General features: G+C 37.9%; 1 protein-coding gene across 1 annotated transcript in view; it reads left to right on the top strand.

Moving 5' to 3' along the window:
- The window catches only part of LAMA2 (laminin, alpha 2), a 283511-nt gene that overhangs the window by 44098 nt on the left and 221643 nt on the right, over nt 1-17770 (top strand). The window contains exons 5-9 of the mRNA XM_009999216.1: nt 4576-4755; nt 6857-6946; nt 9060-9177; nt 10828-11006; nt 12380-12479. Of these exons, the coding sequence (XP_009997518.1) occupies nt 4576-4755; nt 6857-6946; nt 9060-9177; nt 10828-11006; nt 12380-12479 (667 nt within the window). The remainder of the gene's footprint in view (nt 1-4575; nt 4756-6856; nt 6947-9059; nt 9178-10827; nt 11007-12379; nt 12480-17770) is intronic.

Raw genomic sequence — 17770 nt, forward strand, 5'->3', positions numbered from 1 at the left:
TGTCACCGTTTGACTCAGGTCCGACAACAATGCTCTCGATCCCCCCTCCCCCCAACCCAGGTAGGGAAGGAGAGAGAAAAAGAGAGAGACTTGGCTGGTTTGAAAACTAAACTACACAGCTTTAATTAAAACACTAATGAATGATACAAGAAAATATATACAATTATGTACAGATATGTTCAGGAATGGGCAAAAAGCCTCTCGCCTCCCCTCACCCCAGCAACTCCCACAGCACTTCCCTGAACTGGGAAGAGTCCCGAGGAATCCCGGAGCTGCTGCTGGAGAAAGCAGAGAGTTATGGGGGTCACGAGAGATCAAGCCTGAGGATCGACGGTGATGGATGAACAGAGTCCTCCCAGGACGCCGGCCATGGACGGAAGAGAAGGGAAGAAGAAGAAGGAAGGAAGGTGTCTTCTGTGATCTCTGACCTTCCTCTGAGCTTACGTAGATATATGGAATGGAATATCTTTGGCCAATTTTGCTGTCCGTCTAACTCAGCCTCCTACGGGGGGGTCACAGATCTCCCCATAGTGTCTGAGCCGGCAGAGTGCAGGTGCAGCCTTGAAGCCTCAGTAGTTAGAAAAACATTCCACTGTCTTATCAGCCTAGCAGAACACACTGTTGCTAGTTACAAGAAAGCTTACTGAAGGAAAAAAAAATCACTAAAAAGAAAAATTGGCTTCATCCTGGCTCAAACCAGGACAGTGGTAACATTTAGATGTTTTGTAAATGTGGAAAACAGCCCATCTTTTCTCCTCACATAAGACTAAATAAAATGTTCTTTTTCCCCAAAGATCCCATTTGTTCAAATATAATCCTGGAAAAATTCCTTGTTAAAGAAACGTTTTCTAGCATTGAGGTCTATACAGCTTCCTTTCAGAATCCAAAATGGTGATTATCTCAGTCTTGGAATTAACAAATAAAAGTGGTCCATAAAACCTGAGCAAAAATTGAGATTGTTCCCTCATGGGTTCTTGGATTATCCAAATTGTAGCATCCCAATGGATGGATTAAAGTAATAATATTTTCCTGGTAGACTCAGCTTTAAATCTTAGCTCTGCTGCAGAACTCTAGTGTGGCTCATGATGAGTACATGTTCAGCTGTGGCAGGAACCTGGGACCTTAGTTGCCTGTGTGAAAATGGGGCTACTCTTGTGGGCCTCAGAGCTATATATGAAGTGCTATAATGACCTTGGATAGCATAACAGTAGATAGATATTGAGGACTGTATTCACTGGAACAGTTTTCAGACCTGATCCTAAAATACTTAGAGAGTGGGGGCCATGTTAGTGTCTCGACTGAAAATGTGCTATTGTGCAAACAGTGCCTTACAAATAGGTGCAAGATGTGGGCAGAGATGAAAAGAGGAAATGTGCTCTGGAAAAACACAGTGATGTGAGAGTCATATTGAAAATATTGTGAGACTGATTTCTATATCAACTTCTTTTTAAAAAGTTATTTAAAATTCTGACTGTTTGTTCCTGATTAATGACAGATGTTCCCAAAGTACTCTTAATTTCTTCGTTATTCTCTTTTCAAGGAGTAGAAACAAGTTAGTTGGACATACTTCAAGTGGATTCTAAATATTTCTAGGGAGAAATTAATTATTTCATCACAGATGTTGAGAGGAGGAGAAAAAATATAGAGTAATTAATTTGGCCTCTTTAAAATTATCTCTTCAGATTCATTTTGATGAAACTACCCAGTTTTAATTTCCTAATGTCAGTATCATTTTAGTGTACATGTTTGAACAGGTACCACATTTCACACAGAGTATAACTACATTTCAATAACTATGAAAAATTATTTGCTTGTTGTTTTAAATGAAATCCTGAAACATTTAAGCACAAACATGAAAGACAATATAAGTGGAAGTCATCATCTCCGTTAGCTTAGCCTTACCAAATACATGAGCTGATGGCAGATGGATCCATGAAACCTTTTAAAAAAGGGGTCTGTTCTGAAAAGGATTTCTCTTATTTTATTTTGTTAAATTACATTTTAATTCTGTAAAACTATCACTCCAAGGTGGTGGGATTTTTTTGTGGTTTTGTTTTGTTTTGTTTTTGTGGGTTTTTTTCCCCCATTGGTGTCTTAATAGTAAATTTGTTATTTTTAAAAAATTATAAATCAAAATATATGACTGCTTTTTGTCAACCTTGTCATTTGGAGTCAATTTGTGTCTGTGAGTCACACTCTTAATTCTCTGTGGGCACCTGAGTATTCTGACACATTACCTTTTACCTGCCTCTTTCTTCTCCCACACCTAAAAGCCTTTTTGTCTTTTTGATAACATAGTCAGACTGCCATACTGCTTATAGCCACAGTGCTGTTGCTATTTCAGAGTGACCTAGGGATTGTTTTCAGCACTACTTTAGATATGTTTCTTCTTTATCTCTGGAATATCAAAGTCTGGTCTTTAGAATTCTAGTGCTTGAAACCATAACCCAACTCTGTTTGATGCCTGTAAGAAAGAAATCTTTTGGATTCTGTTTAAAGGAAGGAGGTGACAGTGTGAAAACACACTCAAAAGAAATGTATTTCCTTGCTCACAGGTAAATATGCAAAGAATTCTTTAAGCTAGTGTTCTTACTAAAATCTTACTTCTTTTGGAAAGATCTATCAATTTCCATTGGACCTATTGCCACCATCTGCAGGCTTCTTTTGAAGTTTACTCTCTGCACATGTTCTCCTTTCTCTCTTTTCACAGGGGACTTTAGAAAATTTGCTCTCTCTGGTCCTGTTTTTGTCCTGCTTGTACCCAGAGGTTTCCTACTCAGGAGCTCCTCTTTGATTCCAATGGGGTTTTTATTATAATCTTTTGTTTGCACTCTGTATTTTTCATACCATTTTATTCTGTTTATTTCCAGTCACCCATCTCCTTTAATTTACTTGTAGTCAGGAGCAAAATTGAGTCAGATCTTGAAGTGGTGATGTTATGATCTTGGGAGGAGGTAGCAATATCACCTCTTCCTGGAGACAACATGGCAGAAGCCTAGAGGTGCTGATTCGTACTTAGACAATATATAACTGATAGTTACTCCTGGCAGAGTGGCTTCCAGTGATTTTGGCTACCTGTGGATATAGTGGAGCAGAATGCTGGACATAATGAGCTTTAGGGTTTCCCTGTTGATAGTGAAAATAAATAAAGTTAATAGTGTGACGTAGCCATTGCAAGACAGCAGTTGCTCTTTAAGCTTTCTATCCAGCACCTGCAAAAACTCCAGGAAAGGAAGAACTACTACTTTGCTGGGAGCAGTAATTTTGCGGTCTCTTCCCCCAGTACGAGGCAGCAACTGCTGAGTGCCAGCTGGCATTCTGAGTGCAGCACTTTGTCTAAAACAGTAGTAATATGATCATGTTCAATGGTAGAAAATGGCTGTATGGCTCAACCTCTCACTCAGAGCACTGAGGTAAGGTGCACATGTTCATTGCAGAGAGTAAATAATTCCCTTACACATTTGAATGTTCTGCACATTTGGCTCAGCATCTGAACATTATTTCAGTCTACCAGCCTGTATTAAAAATGCTCCAATTAAAATTTAACACTTCAAAATACAGGGAAATTAAAGGTTTCTTTCCTCCCTTCCCCTAGGTGCTCATTAACAATATTTTGCTATACCTGACATTCTTCTTCTTGTAAGCCTTTTCCAAGAACTACTTTGTAGCAGCCCATCTGGTTTATTCTCTTGATTCGCAGCTAATGTGTGCCATGATCAGCTAAAAAGACAGGAGGGGAAGAAGATTGTATTGCCCTTGATGCTGCAATTTGGATCAGAGTTTCTTTATGACAGAGCCTCAGAGCACATTTGCCTAGAAAACTTCTAGACTTTAGGGTAGGGTAGGCAGAGAAAGGGGGACAATCTTTACAGTGTGTGAGAGGAGATTGGTAGCATCTTTGGAAAAACAAGTGCTGAGTTCTCAGGAGGAATAAACATTTTCCTCAGGGACCAGAAGAAAACAGTTGCAACCCAGGAAATTGCTTCAACTTGCTGAGAACAAGATTCAAAGAAAAAGATGTATTGTGTAAAGAGACAGTGGGAAAGAGGAGAAGCTTATGAATACTTATTTTGTCTCATCTAGCTGTTGCAGTTTTCAGTACGTCAGAAGTTACCTTATCCTGGTTTTAGAAAACAAGCAGTTCAAAAGTCTTTTGATGACGACCAGTCTAAGAGCTGCGTACCGACCCCTGTTGAATTCTGAGTCCAGTTCCAAGTACCATCCTCTAGCCCTTTTTGTTGTTCAATAACTTGAAAATGCCTATTTTGGAATAGAGGAGGAGAGATGAGTTGGCTGTGCCATGGACACTATTATAGAGGTACATATATGCAGTTTGTGCCACAGTCTTTCTGCAACTGGTGACTTTCCTTTGCTCAAAAGGATTTTACTGTAAAGCCTCTCCATAACTGGTGTCTGTGAGCACATGGAATACTTTTTTGGAAAATCTGCTTTCTAAAGGAAGGTTTTCTTCCATCTACACAGTCCATTCACACAGTGCCTGTAATATTTGTTGGTGTAATCATGGTAGATTTGCTGTCATCTAATGCCTTATTGCTTTAATAATTGTCTCATCAGATTCATACTTCTCTAATTAATGGACGGCCTAGTGCTGATGATCCTTCGCGCGTGTTACTAGAATTCACCTCAGCTCGCTTTATTCGCCTGAGATTTCAGAGGATACGGACCCTAAATGCTGATTTAATGATGTTTGCACACAAAGATCCTACTGAAATTGATCCCATTGTTACAAGAAGGGTAAGTTCTGGCAAGACAGTAGAAATGCATGTGTAGGAGTTCTCTGACACTTGTAAATGTTGTACCTGCCTTTGTTTGGCACAGGAAATTTTGGGTGATGATGAACACCTGTTCTTATCTGTCCCAATCCTGGTGTTAGATAATGCTCTCATCCCAGTATTTTATCATTTTTTCTATAGCAGAAGTAAAAATTTTTTATTTTCTGCTTAGTGGTGTTATTAACATCAATTACATGCTTATTAACAGGAGCACACAGCTCCTTTGGCTGCAGATGTTTAGATGCAGGTAATTGGCAACTGGTTACTATAAGATAGTGTCTTCTTGCCTCTTCTGCTCAATCTTCTGCTATCTTTAATATTCCTTGAACATTTACTTTGAGGAGAATTTCTACTAATCCTAGGGCCTGAAAGCCACAGTTCTAACATTATTATATGATTGTTGCTAACAGTAAAATTCTACATTGTGCTTTAGCTTAAAAGAATGGATGCAGCACTCAAACTCACTCTTCTCCACTGTTCCCTGTGTGCACACACACCTGTCTCTTCTTTCTGCAATCTATGCTTTCTTCCTATGCCACATCTCCCTGTTTTCCTACTGCTCAGATGTTGTGTATTATTCTGGTTTTCCTCTGATTTCTCTCCTAAGCATTCTTAAAAGCTGTTTTGGGAGATGTATACCTTTCCACAGTTTTTACCATCTGCTCACTTCATGTTTCTGCTGGTCATCTTATTTTTGTTTTGGAAACTTTGGAATATCATTGTAATAAGTTCTATTATGTTATTATTATACCAGGGAAGTATTTGTATTCTTGGCTTTAGTTAATTTCTTCCTCTAAATACAAACAGTGCTGGCTCTTTCTGAAATTGTTGAATTTTGTACCATTCTGTTTTGTATTAGAAATCCAGAAACCCTTCGAGTTGAATGCAGTTATTGCAGCCTCACTAATCATGGGAACTCTTTACGTCAGACTGCACATTTAATAATCTGCTTCTAAGTGGGAAAAAACCCACAAAATTGAATTCAAACTTTAAAATCACTTTATACTCACGAAAACCTAGTGCAGGATGATCCACAGATTTCTCAAACCAACAAAGAAAAATAACTTCTGAATGGCATCTCTCCATGAGCCTGTCCTCAAAGGAACATGGAGCAACTGAAACTTGCTATCCTTGTCTGGCTTTTCCTATAGAAGACATTAGACAAGCCGCTATTCCACGAAACAGGAAACAAAGGGTATCCACAAATGGTACATTTTCTCTGTGCTAGAAGGCTAACTGCCAGATATATGAGTTCCTGTTTTGTTAGGTGTATTTATTAATGACCTGAAAAGAACTGAACACAGAAACATCAACATTTGCAAATAGGATAAGTATGTTTTGATTAGCCAGTTGTTAGGATGTTACAGGACCCTCACCAAAACAGATGAAAATGGACAAGATGACATGTGAGATGCACTTTTCCCAGAAGTCATAGTCCATCATTATCTTTCCATCCTTCTTTCTGGTTAGGGTTATGAATCCCCACCCAAGGGGGGGAAAAAAAAAAAAAAAAGGTCAAATATAAGAGCAACAAGTCAAAAGTAATTTAGATCTCAGTAATGAAGACTGTTTCATAGTCATTTAAAAGGCCAATACTGAAAACCAGTTCATCTTTCCACAGTCCAGCGAAGATCCAAGTAAGACCCAGCTAAGGTGAATAAAGGTGTTTCTTTCTCAGTTTTTGCTCTAGCCTTTATCTTCTCCCCATCATAATGTCTTTTCATGTTTTCTGAAAGGAACAAATTCTATAGCATCTGACTTTTTATTATGCAGTGTGCACATAGCCTTTTCCTGTTCTCATGTTTGGTGTATGGTATGTGTAAATTGACATGGCTCTTGCGACTTCAAACAAATGGAACTGTGCCAATTTATATGCTTCCTTTCACTAAGCCTAAATCTGTTGATCAACTGGCAGCTTGGATTACACTGTCTGCTATATTTGTAATGGATCAAAAAGGAAATAAAACAGGGCCTGACACTTTCATAACCAGAAATTAATTCTGCAGTTTGGCACCTGCATTTTACAATCCACTTAGCAATTAAATTTCTATTTTGTCTTACAGTATTACTATTCTATAAAAGATATCTCTGTTGGAGGCATGTGTATATGTTCAGGCCATGCGAAGGCTTGTCCACTGGATCCAGCAACGAATGTATGTATTTTTCTTTTTTCCTTTTTGTTCTTTTTCCCTTTTTCCTTTTTTTTTTTTTATTTTTTTTAGTGTCTTTTTCATAGTGCAGAATGTGAGAAAAGAATCTTGATATTCCTCAGAGTTCTGTGAATTTATGTCTGTTTTCCACATTTGAACAAGGTCAGCGGACACTTGCTTTGAAATTAAAAAGAGGTTTCAGATAACTCAGTCCATATCAAAGGTTTCCTAGGAACAATAGAAATATGAGTTATGTTACATAGCTGTAGAGATGAGCTCTAACAGTCTGTCTTTTCCTTGTTGATATTAATCAGGGTGTTTCCTAAGACTGTCAAGTATTTAATCTATACTTACAAACAAATGATGGCTCTAGAATGGTGCATTTCCTATGCTGGAAATCTTAACTGAGTGATCAGTCAAGCTAGTCTGGAAAATCATGAAGCTGTTTGTAATGTCTTCCAACTTTTAGCTTCTTTTTACACCATCAATAAATATGTAAACAATGTAATTGAAGTAAAGAAATATAATTTGTTACTGAGGGCCCAGATCTCTGCACACATTATCACTAATACAGAATTTGCAATCTACTAGTAGTACAAATGTGCCACAATGTAGGATCTGTTAATATACTCTTCACTTAAGTAGGAATTTTGTAGGATTTAATATAGAATTTTGTTTGCATATGACTTTAATCCATTGTGATGGAACTGACTAAAAAAACAACCTCTAAGGTTTCTATGGATCCTTGTGAAGGTTTTACGAACTCCTTGGTTCAATCTTTCTAAACCTTAGTTACCAAACAGCAGCATTGTTTTAGTGCCATCTGTCAGAATTGGTCCTACTTAAGAAAGTAAGTGCTGTTACTGCAATTAATACAGACTGCAATTCAGATAGTTTGTCTATTAGATAAAGGAATTTTGACAAAAGTGGTGTCTTGTTTTGCAGGATGACAAATACATACACAAATGCAACTACATATTTGTAGTCTGACCAGTATCAAGCCATAAGAGATTTGGACTACTTGATTTAGCTCTCCAGGAGTAGTCTTAAGATGGAGCTACAACAAAGGCTTTGGCTTATAAACATCATTACTGAAGTGGTTAACACAATGCATCTTTCCCCTAGCATTACAAATAATAAACTTGCTTGAATTTACTGCCTTGCTTTTCTGAAGCATTCCTTAACTTAACCTTGTTTTGCAAGATTCATGCTTTGTCCTGTGAGCCATAGAATTTCTCCAGTTTAACTTGCTGCCTTGACCTTGAGTGGCTTCTAAAGGACTAGAGAGAATCACCTCCACTGAATGACTGTTGGGAAGACATTATTTTTCTCCTCATTTCTCCAAACTACAGTTTCTTTTATCTTTTCCAAGCTGCTTTTGTGGCTCAGAGAGTTTGATGATTCCATACAGCAATATTTTCATGCTGGGACTAAGGTGGTCTGCTGAGGAACTGGAAAGTGACTAGAAGGCTGGGCCTTCTCTCATCTCTTATTAGATTAAAAGGTCCTACTATCTCTCGCATAGAATTAGTTATGCAGTCAGAAGGTCACGTGATGAATTGACACATCCAATAAAAATGTAATGCGAAAGTTAAAAGAAAAGCCAATTTTTATTGGATCAGACAACAGGACTGATTTCACTCTGCAGCTGCAGGATTGCTACATCTCAGGGAGGGGTGAAGGGCTCACTCCTAGCATCAGCTAGCCATCAGACCAGTGTTCCTGTAATGTGAAGTTCTATCTAAGGGCTTCCAGCACTTTGGCTTATTTGCTGTACTGAAGGACTTTCATTCTCTCATCCTTGTTTCTTCAGCCAGTTGGAATTAGATTCTCCTCTTTTCTTAAATCCTCCCTAGATTCTCTAGCCAACTATCTTCCTTTGCTTCATGGCTGTTTTCTTAAAATAGAGCAGCAGAAGTTAAACACAGTCTTTTGTCTCTCACTTGGTGAATACAGGATACATAAATGAATAAAAATGCATAAACAGGGGAATTACGGTGTATAGCCCTTCTGAATGTTAATGTTTCCATAATTTGAACTGGAATGCAGATTATGTACATGGACAGATTCTTCTAATCAGCACATTGTGTAAATATTTGTTTTTCTTTTAAATTAGAAATCTGTCTGTCAGTGTGAGCATAACACATGCGGAGAGACGTGTGATCAGTGTTGTCCTGGTTTCCATCAAAAGCCTTGGCATGCTGGCACTTTCCTGGTTAAGCATGAATGTGAACGTAAGTTGAAAACAGTGCAGAAGAGAAAGTTTGTTGCAGCTGCTGGTGAAAACTGAAATCAGGTCCTACATGATTTTGCAATTAATTTTTATTTCTAATGACATTTGTTTATGGATCAGTTGTTCACTTGTTTAGACTGGCACAAAAACAGTTAACAGGAAAATTACATGTAAAATCATGGTTGTAAGGTGCTGATACTGGTGAAATACTGTATAAAAATTATTTTGATGTGTTTAATTTTTATAATTATGGTGGTTTTATTTTGATAAAATCACAGGACTGTAGCTTGATAAGTAAAAAAAATAAAACTAATGTATAGATTTTTCATTGTATAAAAATTTAATGGCCTTTTTTGTATAAATGGCAGTTTTTATATTTTTTACTTTTCAGCCTTGTGGAAAAAAAAAAATTACATTATTAAAATGCAGTTGGAGTTTCTGATTTTTTAAATGGAAGAAACAATGCATCTAGTTTTCCAAGATGGAATAAAAACATACCTTAAAATATCACCTTCCCACAGGGCAGGAATTTCATTCTCAGATTTGCTGTAGTAAGGATAGTTGTAATTGAACTTCAACATCTTAACTTCCAAAGGTCATATACCACTTATATTTATATTTCTGAACATAATAAAATCCTGTGCTCCATTACTTTTAAGTGTTTATTCAGTTGTGGGATTACAGCTATAGTTTTGCCATGAGTGGTTAAAAATAAACTAGGAGAAAGAGATATCCCTATATTAAAGCAGTAATTGCTTATTTATGCCATGTAAACTTTGGTCACAGAGGTCTTTGTTTCAGTAGGGACTCTATCTGCACCAGCAATGCATTCTGGAATGAAATTAGGTTGCATTTTGTTTCATGTTTAATTTTGGAGAGACACTTCTTATGCCCAGTGCAACCCTCAGTGAATTGTGATACTTTCATGGTAGAAACAGGTCCTTGGGATCTGGTTCAGATGTGAGGAGAATGACTCCCTACAATGTTAACGAGCTTTGAATTTCTCTTTATGTGGAAATAAATGTTTTAATACCACAGGGGAAGGGAGAAAGTGAGCTACCTCATTTTCACAGCACAAGATTATTTGATTAGCTCTCCTGAATGTGAACTTGAAGCCTAAGAGTTCAAATCTGAACTTCTAAAGAAGTTTTAAGATTGGGACCCTGTTCTTATATCCATATGTGCAAACCAGATGGTTTAGTGTGTCTTTCAGCTTTCATGGAAATTAAGTTACTTATACCATTCTGCCACTCCCCTTATAATTCTGTTGTATTTTAAATTAGCTGACTCTTTCATGAACCACATGTATGTGCAACCACCAAAAGGTTTCTGGACTATCAATTTAAACACAAAAAAAATATTCTAAGATGAAACAGGAAGAACTTAATTAGACTGTATCTGTCAACTGGCTAACTCTCCCCCATACAAAACATCATGGGAAAAATACAATATACAGAATTCCAGGTGGTGTTTGTGATGAGACCAGGTGACTTTTCACATCTGAAGTAGTAAATGAATGCTTGGACGTGCTTCCAGTTACAACGCACACAGCACCCATGATAAAATGTTGAACAACTCTTTTTAATACCTAAGTAAGAGCGTGGCATCTCCAGCTGGGAAGTGTTAACTAACACAGTTCCTTCTCTTTTAGCATGTAACTGTCATGGGAAGACTGAAGAGTGTTACTATGATCAGGATATCGCAGACAGAAATCAGAGTTTGAACGTCCATGGAGAATACATTGGGGGTGGAGTGTGTGTGAATTGTACAGGCCACACTGGGGGCATCAACTGCGAGACCTGCATCGATGGTTACTTCAGACTAAAAGGGGTAAATGCCTGTTCTGTTGTCACTTAAAAGCGTTCAAACCAGCACTGCAGCATGGGCAGTTAACATATTAAAAAGAGAGGGGACCTTTTGGATTGCCATTTTATGAAGTTTAACTTCTAATTCTGACAGTGTACTAGCTGTTTTTCAATTGGAAATCTGTAAATGCTCACAGAAATATGAAAGTGGATTGTGTTGATATGAAGGAATGCACTTGAGGTCAGGGCCTCCAGCTTGTATTTCAGTTTAATTTTAAGGAGGATGTGGTCCTGTAAACAGAACTCTTGCCTCAGTAATGAATTTCAAGATCTGATATCAAAGATCAAATAAATACTGCTATGTCTGATATTGAAGGGAGTCTGTAACTTTTATTTTTTAAATGCAATGTAGAATTAATAGCCACTGAAATTCTATGTGTAGCGGGAATTGTTTTTTGTGTTTCAGCATATAAGTCTGTATTTTCATCTAAGTTGAAGCCCTTAGAAGATGCATCTTTATAACTGTTAGTATTGCTGTATGGGCTGTGCCTGTGCTTTAGATAGCTTCACTATTAGTGTGTGCTTAAATTCCTGATATTTTGTCTGTATAGTTTCAGTTGGGTAAATCATGGCCTTTAGTCTGATTGGTTGTCAATCCTCAAACACAGAATACATCAACAAATAACAATGATTACATTCTCCCTAATATACTAGTTGTAGCCCTAGAGCTTGAGAAAAGGACTACTGATCTCTTAATCAGCATTATTTTTTTTCTTTTGAATTAAGTTACCATCCAGTTAATTTGGATTCTATATCTGTGTGTGTAGGGATTTTATGTGTGTGTGTCTATAATATGCTTATATACCTAGTTCATGAAGAACTGGAATTTACGTTCCCACTGTCATATTAGACTAAGGTTTAAGTTTGGTTGAGGTAACCTTTTCAAGAACAAAAGGAAATTGTTCCATTGTTTAATGTTCACTTTTATTTATTTTGTTTAGTTGCTCACTAATAACTCTAGTTAATTCTTGGAACTCTGCTAACCAAACCAACTAAACTATTTGTCAATATTACTTTAGGTAGTGAGTGCTTAAAATCTACAATGATATTTATTGATTTTAATTATACAAGGGTCTGTTATTATTTCTACACCAGTTTTGGTTTTTTTTTAGTTGAAAACGTGTTTGTACCTAAGTCACTTACACGTTTTTAAATAAAAATCCAAATATAACTTGAATGCCTAGACTGCATGGGCTAAGAGTGACAACCTTCTAATTTTTCTTAAAGTGCAAACTACCTACACAAAAGTTGTTCTCCACCACTTTTTGTTTAAGAAGTAAATAAAAGTTTTAATTCTTAAAGATAAGATTCGGTTTTGTAAACTCTTTGTTTTTCTAGGTATTACCAGATAGCCCAGATCCATGCCAGCCGTGTTCCTGTGATCCAAATGGGTCTTTACATGATACCTGTGTCAAAGATGAGAAACATGCAGAAGGAGGTAAGATCCCTAAAAGACAGTGATGCTAAAGGTTCATCAATGAAAAAGAAAAGCTGAAACACTGTTTGTTTGGGTTTTTTAAAGTTTACTCGTGGGAACAATAATCCACCTCCATTCTTATACTTTGGAAATCAAGATTTTATATCCCCAAATTTGCTGAGGCTTCTCTCAAATTCATGGCAGGCAAACTTGGTTACATATGGAAGAGTATTCCAAATGGAACATATCGGAGAAATTTGGCTTTAAAGAGCTCTCTTCTTTTACAGCAGAGATTAAAACTAGTACGACCATAATGTTTTAATCTCTTTTCCTCTCTAGGCATATTTCCATTTGAAACCTAGACAAAAATATTTGAAAAGTGTCATATTTGTGTGCCATCTCTATTATTAATGTAGGCTTGCAAGCTCTTTGCCATAGCCCTGTAAAAAACATCCCCAAATAGAGAATAAACTGTGTCCTTGTGCTTTGGAAACAATGGATTGACATATTTTTCTGGCTTCTTTTATTGATAAACTTCTGAAAATACTGTACAAAGATAGCAACAAAACTCAAGATCAGTTCTTAAGAGATGTTTTAATTTTGCTAATTACAATCTATTGACAAGAGATGTAGCAATCTTTTTTGAAACAGAGATCAGTGGAACATAAAAGTAGCATAGCAGGGATGCAAATACAGTGCCCAGAGGTGTAAAATCTACCATAAAAACCTTGTACTGATTACATCAGTTCAATAAAATGACACTGATTACTGTCACAATAGTATATATGGAAGGCTGACCTTGGCCAGCTGCGACTGTGTACCCAGTTTCTCCCTCACTACCCTTCTAAGTGGGATGGGGAAAAAATAAGATGAAGCAGCTCTTGGATCTATGTTAAGACTAGGAGACTGCTTACCAGTTACTGTTGTGGGCAAACAGTAATGCTCATAGCAGTTCCTCTCTGACACTGTTTTCTCCTCACGTTTTCCCCTGATTCCGGCTTGGGTCCTTCCCACTGGTTGCCATCCTTTAGGAAAAAATTGTGCTCTGCCATGGGTGTTTTTTCAGGAAATATCCGCCTGTTCCTTCATGGGGTCTACCACAGTGTGCATTCATCATAGAATCATAGAATGATTTGGGTTAGAAGGGACATTAGAGATCATTTAGTTCTAAGCCCCCTGCTATGGGTAGGGACACCTTTCCCTAGACCAGGTTACTCAGAGCCCCATCCAGCCTGCCCTTGAGCACTTCCAGGGAGGGGGCATCCACAACTTCCCTGGGCAACCTGTTCCATTGTTGCACCACCCTCACTGTAAGGAATTCCTTCCTAGTGTCTAATCTAAATCTACCCCCTTCTAGTTTTACTGTGTTACCCCTCGTCCTGTCATTTTACGCCCTTGTAAAAAGCCCCTCCCCAACTTTCCTGTAGACCCCTTCAGGTACTGAAAGGCTGCTATAAGTTCTCCCTGGAGCCTTCTCTTCTCCAGGTTGAACAGCCCCAACTCTCTCAGCCTGTCTTCATAGGAGAGGAGCTCCAGCCCTCTGATCATCCTCATGGCCTCCTCTGTACTCACTCTGGAGTCTGGGTATCCGCTCCACCATGGTCTCCCCCAGGAGCCACAGGGGAATCTCTGCTCCGGCATGTGGAGCACCTCCTCCCCCTCCTTTTCCTCTGACCTTCTCTGACCCATCTGGCTGAAGGCCCTCAGCCATGCCCTGTGGTGGGTCAGCTGAAGCCAGATGGAACCAGTTGTGTCCAGCATGGAGCAGCACTGGCTGCTCCTCACAAAGACCACCCTGCAGCCCCCCTGCTGGCAGCTCCTGGGCACAAACCTCTGGTAAATCACACAGATTGCCAGGAGACACGACAGAAGCAGAAAAGAGGATGAATCCCAAAGCTAGAAAAAAAACATAAAGACAGTGCAATGCCTATACCAAACCTGTGGGTGAAGGCACAGGTTACAGGTGGCAGACTTCATACAATAAAGAAACCTCTCATACTATTAAACAGGACAACTTTTATTCAAACATTCGCCACTGCTGACATTCAGTGCTTTTGTAAAACAGTGAGTCTGTGATTCTGAGATGGAAGCATGATTAATTCAAGGAAATGCAATGTCCCACCTGCATGTTAAGCAGCTCCTCAGTTTCTCAGCTCCTCTCTGTTGCTGCTGCAGTCTCTCTTTTCACAACTTCTGTGCTGACCACAGGTGTGGGTCATTCTCCAGATGCCTGGCAACTGACAGGTGATTAATAGGCTGTCAGTTCTTTTCTCATGGGAAGGGGGAAACAAAGATAAAGACATTTTCCCATCTCGTTTGGTTGTCAGTAGTAGTGTCATTAGAATCTCTCATAATGTCTTACACTTACTTGCCTCTGAGCATTCAACATATCTAAACAATTTCATAGTTGCTCTCTAAATCTGCTTACACTTTCTGAATCTGATTGTGTGGTACTGTGCTTTAGCACCTTGCTTGCTGTGTCTCCTTCTGCCTTTTTAATCATCGGATGTTTCTGGTAAATTTTTCTCTTGCCTCTTTTCTGGACCTCCTTAGGAAGAGAATAAACCCCCTGTTTTGTCCCCTACTCTCCTTGCTCTTTCTCTGTTGTCTCCATCCATCTAATCTGAATATCATTAGCTGTATCCTTCTAATAAATCAAGAAATGTGTCATGCTGCCATCTTGACGATAACATATCCAAAATTGGAATATCTCTCTTTGTTTTGCCCCATTTTACTTTTGCTGGCAAGCAACCAGCCCTGCTCATCTGGCCCCAGGCATTCAAACAAGTTTCATATCTCAGCAGTTCCTCCAGTCCCGCGAACCAGAGTTTTTGTGTTCTCTTCACAAAATTAAAACTGTCATAAATTTGTCTTGACTGTAACCAGCTTCTCCTTATCTTCCTGAAACTTAACTAGTTCTACTGCAATTGGCTAGATGCCTGTACTTTTGAATCCATTTGAGTATTCTTAATCTCTGTTGAATCTGCTGTTTGCAATACATGAAGTGATTTTTTTTTCCTTTTATTGCTTTTTAAACCCAGTGATGTCTCCTCTTTCCAACTGATTTACTGTAGAGGTTATTCTGTGTATTTAAACTACTTCTTCTCATATATGACAAGCAGAACAATTGTTATTTAGGTAATAGCCATCATATACAGAATTCTCTGCCCAAAGCAGTCCATGGAATTGTTCCTGAAACCAGTTTTCTGTGTCCTGCCCAGTACTGGGAGTGCACTGAGAAGTGGACAGTTTGCACTACACAAATAGTGGCCAGAGGACAATTCTGATATTTATCTTATTTTATTTACCAATTTTAACACCACAAGAATAAAAATCAGTCAGGTTTACACAAAACTGGGCTTTGTAGTTCCCTGTTCTTTCTGTATATTTGTTTTTCTTTACTTCTTATACTAAATGAGAATCCAACACAACAGCAAAAATATGTTTACTTGATCCACATTCTGCTTCGTTATAGCGTTTAGACCATTGAGTCAGATTTGTGACTGTAAAGTCTTATTCAACAGAAAAGACATGATCGTGCTAGTTGAAAGCAAAAGCCTTTTTGATATTTCTTTAAGAAACGTCGGAAATTAAGATGCTCAAAACATAAGAAGAAGTCATCAAGAGCAGTCTGAATATAATTTTTAACATAAAACTATCCTGAAAGCAAATAAGTTTTTACCCTTTATTTTCACTCAAATTTATATTCAATACCTTGACAAAATTCTTTTTACTGTGCACTGCTCACCCTGGGCAGCAGTTGGGTTTGAAGCACTGGGGAGCCTTCATGAAGGAAAGGCTGGAAAGCGTGATCTGTCTGAAGGAATCTCTCTTCACCTGTGAATCAGAATTAATACACATTGGGCAGGTTGAATTATATCTCAGATTTCACTGGCTATTTTTTTGAGGATAAGTTTCTTACTTGATGTAAGATGGGAATATATTTCTTAAATGTGTAAGTAAATGAATTGGGAAGATTGAAAACATTAAACTGAAATGGAAATATGATAATAAGGAAAATCATTGGGGATTTAAAGTCACTGTGAGCATTTCTCAAGGAAAATAAAGCTGAAGGCTGCACATTCTCTGTGTGACTGCCTTAGGTAAGCAATAATTAAAATGGAAAATCGTAGCAAATACCATAATATGTGGTACGTTGATGAAGTACAACAAGAGGATTTAAATAACTGTATCCTGTAGTCATCATCAGCTTTCAGTACATAAGAGAATGGCATGAAGAAATCACTCCATAATGGGCCAGGCATTGTTTCAGGAGAAAAAGAATTGGCTTTGTGTATTAAGCATGTATAATTTCCATTTTGATCAGCCTGGTAGAACTTTGTCCTCATGTTTCACTCAGAATTCTGAAATTAAATATTCTTCTTCTATCTTTTCTAATTTTTTGGTTTGTTTTGAATCTTTAAAAATCCTTTTTAAGTATTCTTTCTTAGCAAAAATCCATTATATGCTTAGGAGCAATATAGAAAAGATAGGGCCAAAAACTTATAATAAATCAGTGTGTTTTCAAAGTGTGGTATTGATAAAATAAACTATTGAAAATGTGTCTAGGTTTTGTAACTGAAACACAATAATTTCAGAACAGAACTTGTCCACCTATGACAAATTCATCCCACTAGTAGGTAAACTTGGCTATCACTGATACTGTGATGACTTGCAATTGCCCATACAGAAGTGAAGGTCAAACCTATACATTCAGAACTGCTATGTACTCCAGTAACTGGGCTTTTCTTAGTGGATCAGTGCCCTTATTTCAGGCTGTAGTGGCTAGATTTTAACAAATAGCCATTTTACTTGGCTTTAAAGCACCTGCAAGAGCTGTGAGGTTTCGAAACTGGCAGGATTTTGTTACTCAGTCTTCACTGCATGTTAGCAAGCAGTGAAGTTTTTACCCTATTGCCTCTGTATGTACAATATAATCCAAATGACAGATGTTTATTTTTAGTGAAAAGCTTTCTCTGACATTTTAGTATAAATAAGGTCCAAACACCTCGGTCTTCATTCAGGCTTCATATTACTTCACTCAGCAAGCAGTACTACTCAATTCCATGAGGTCATTTTTGGAATTTTTGCACTGTTGTACAGGATTGAAAATGGCAGGGACCAGTCCTGGGATTACAAGTTTTTGAAGGGTCTGGTGTATGCTGTTTTTGTGAAATTTTGAAGCACAGGTAGGCTGGGAGAAAACTGACTGATACAACTCTTATTTCAAGATGACTAATCCTATAGGATGAACTTTCAAAACCTGCTCAAAGGTAGGACAGAAACTGATAATATTCAGCTATAAAACAGGG

This window comes from Chaetura pelagica, unplaced genomic scaffold (assembly GCF_000747805.2).
Source record: "Chaetura pelagica isolate M959 unplaced genomic scaffold, ChaPel_1.0 scaffold90, whole genome shotgun sequence".
Taxonomy (NCBI): domain Eukaryota; kingdom Metazoa; phylum Chordata; class Aves; order Apodiformes; family Apodidae; genus Chaetura; species Chaetura pelagica.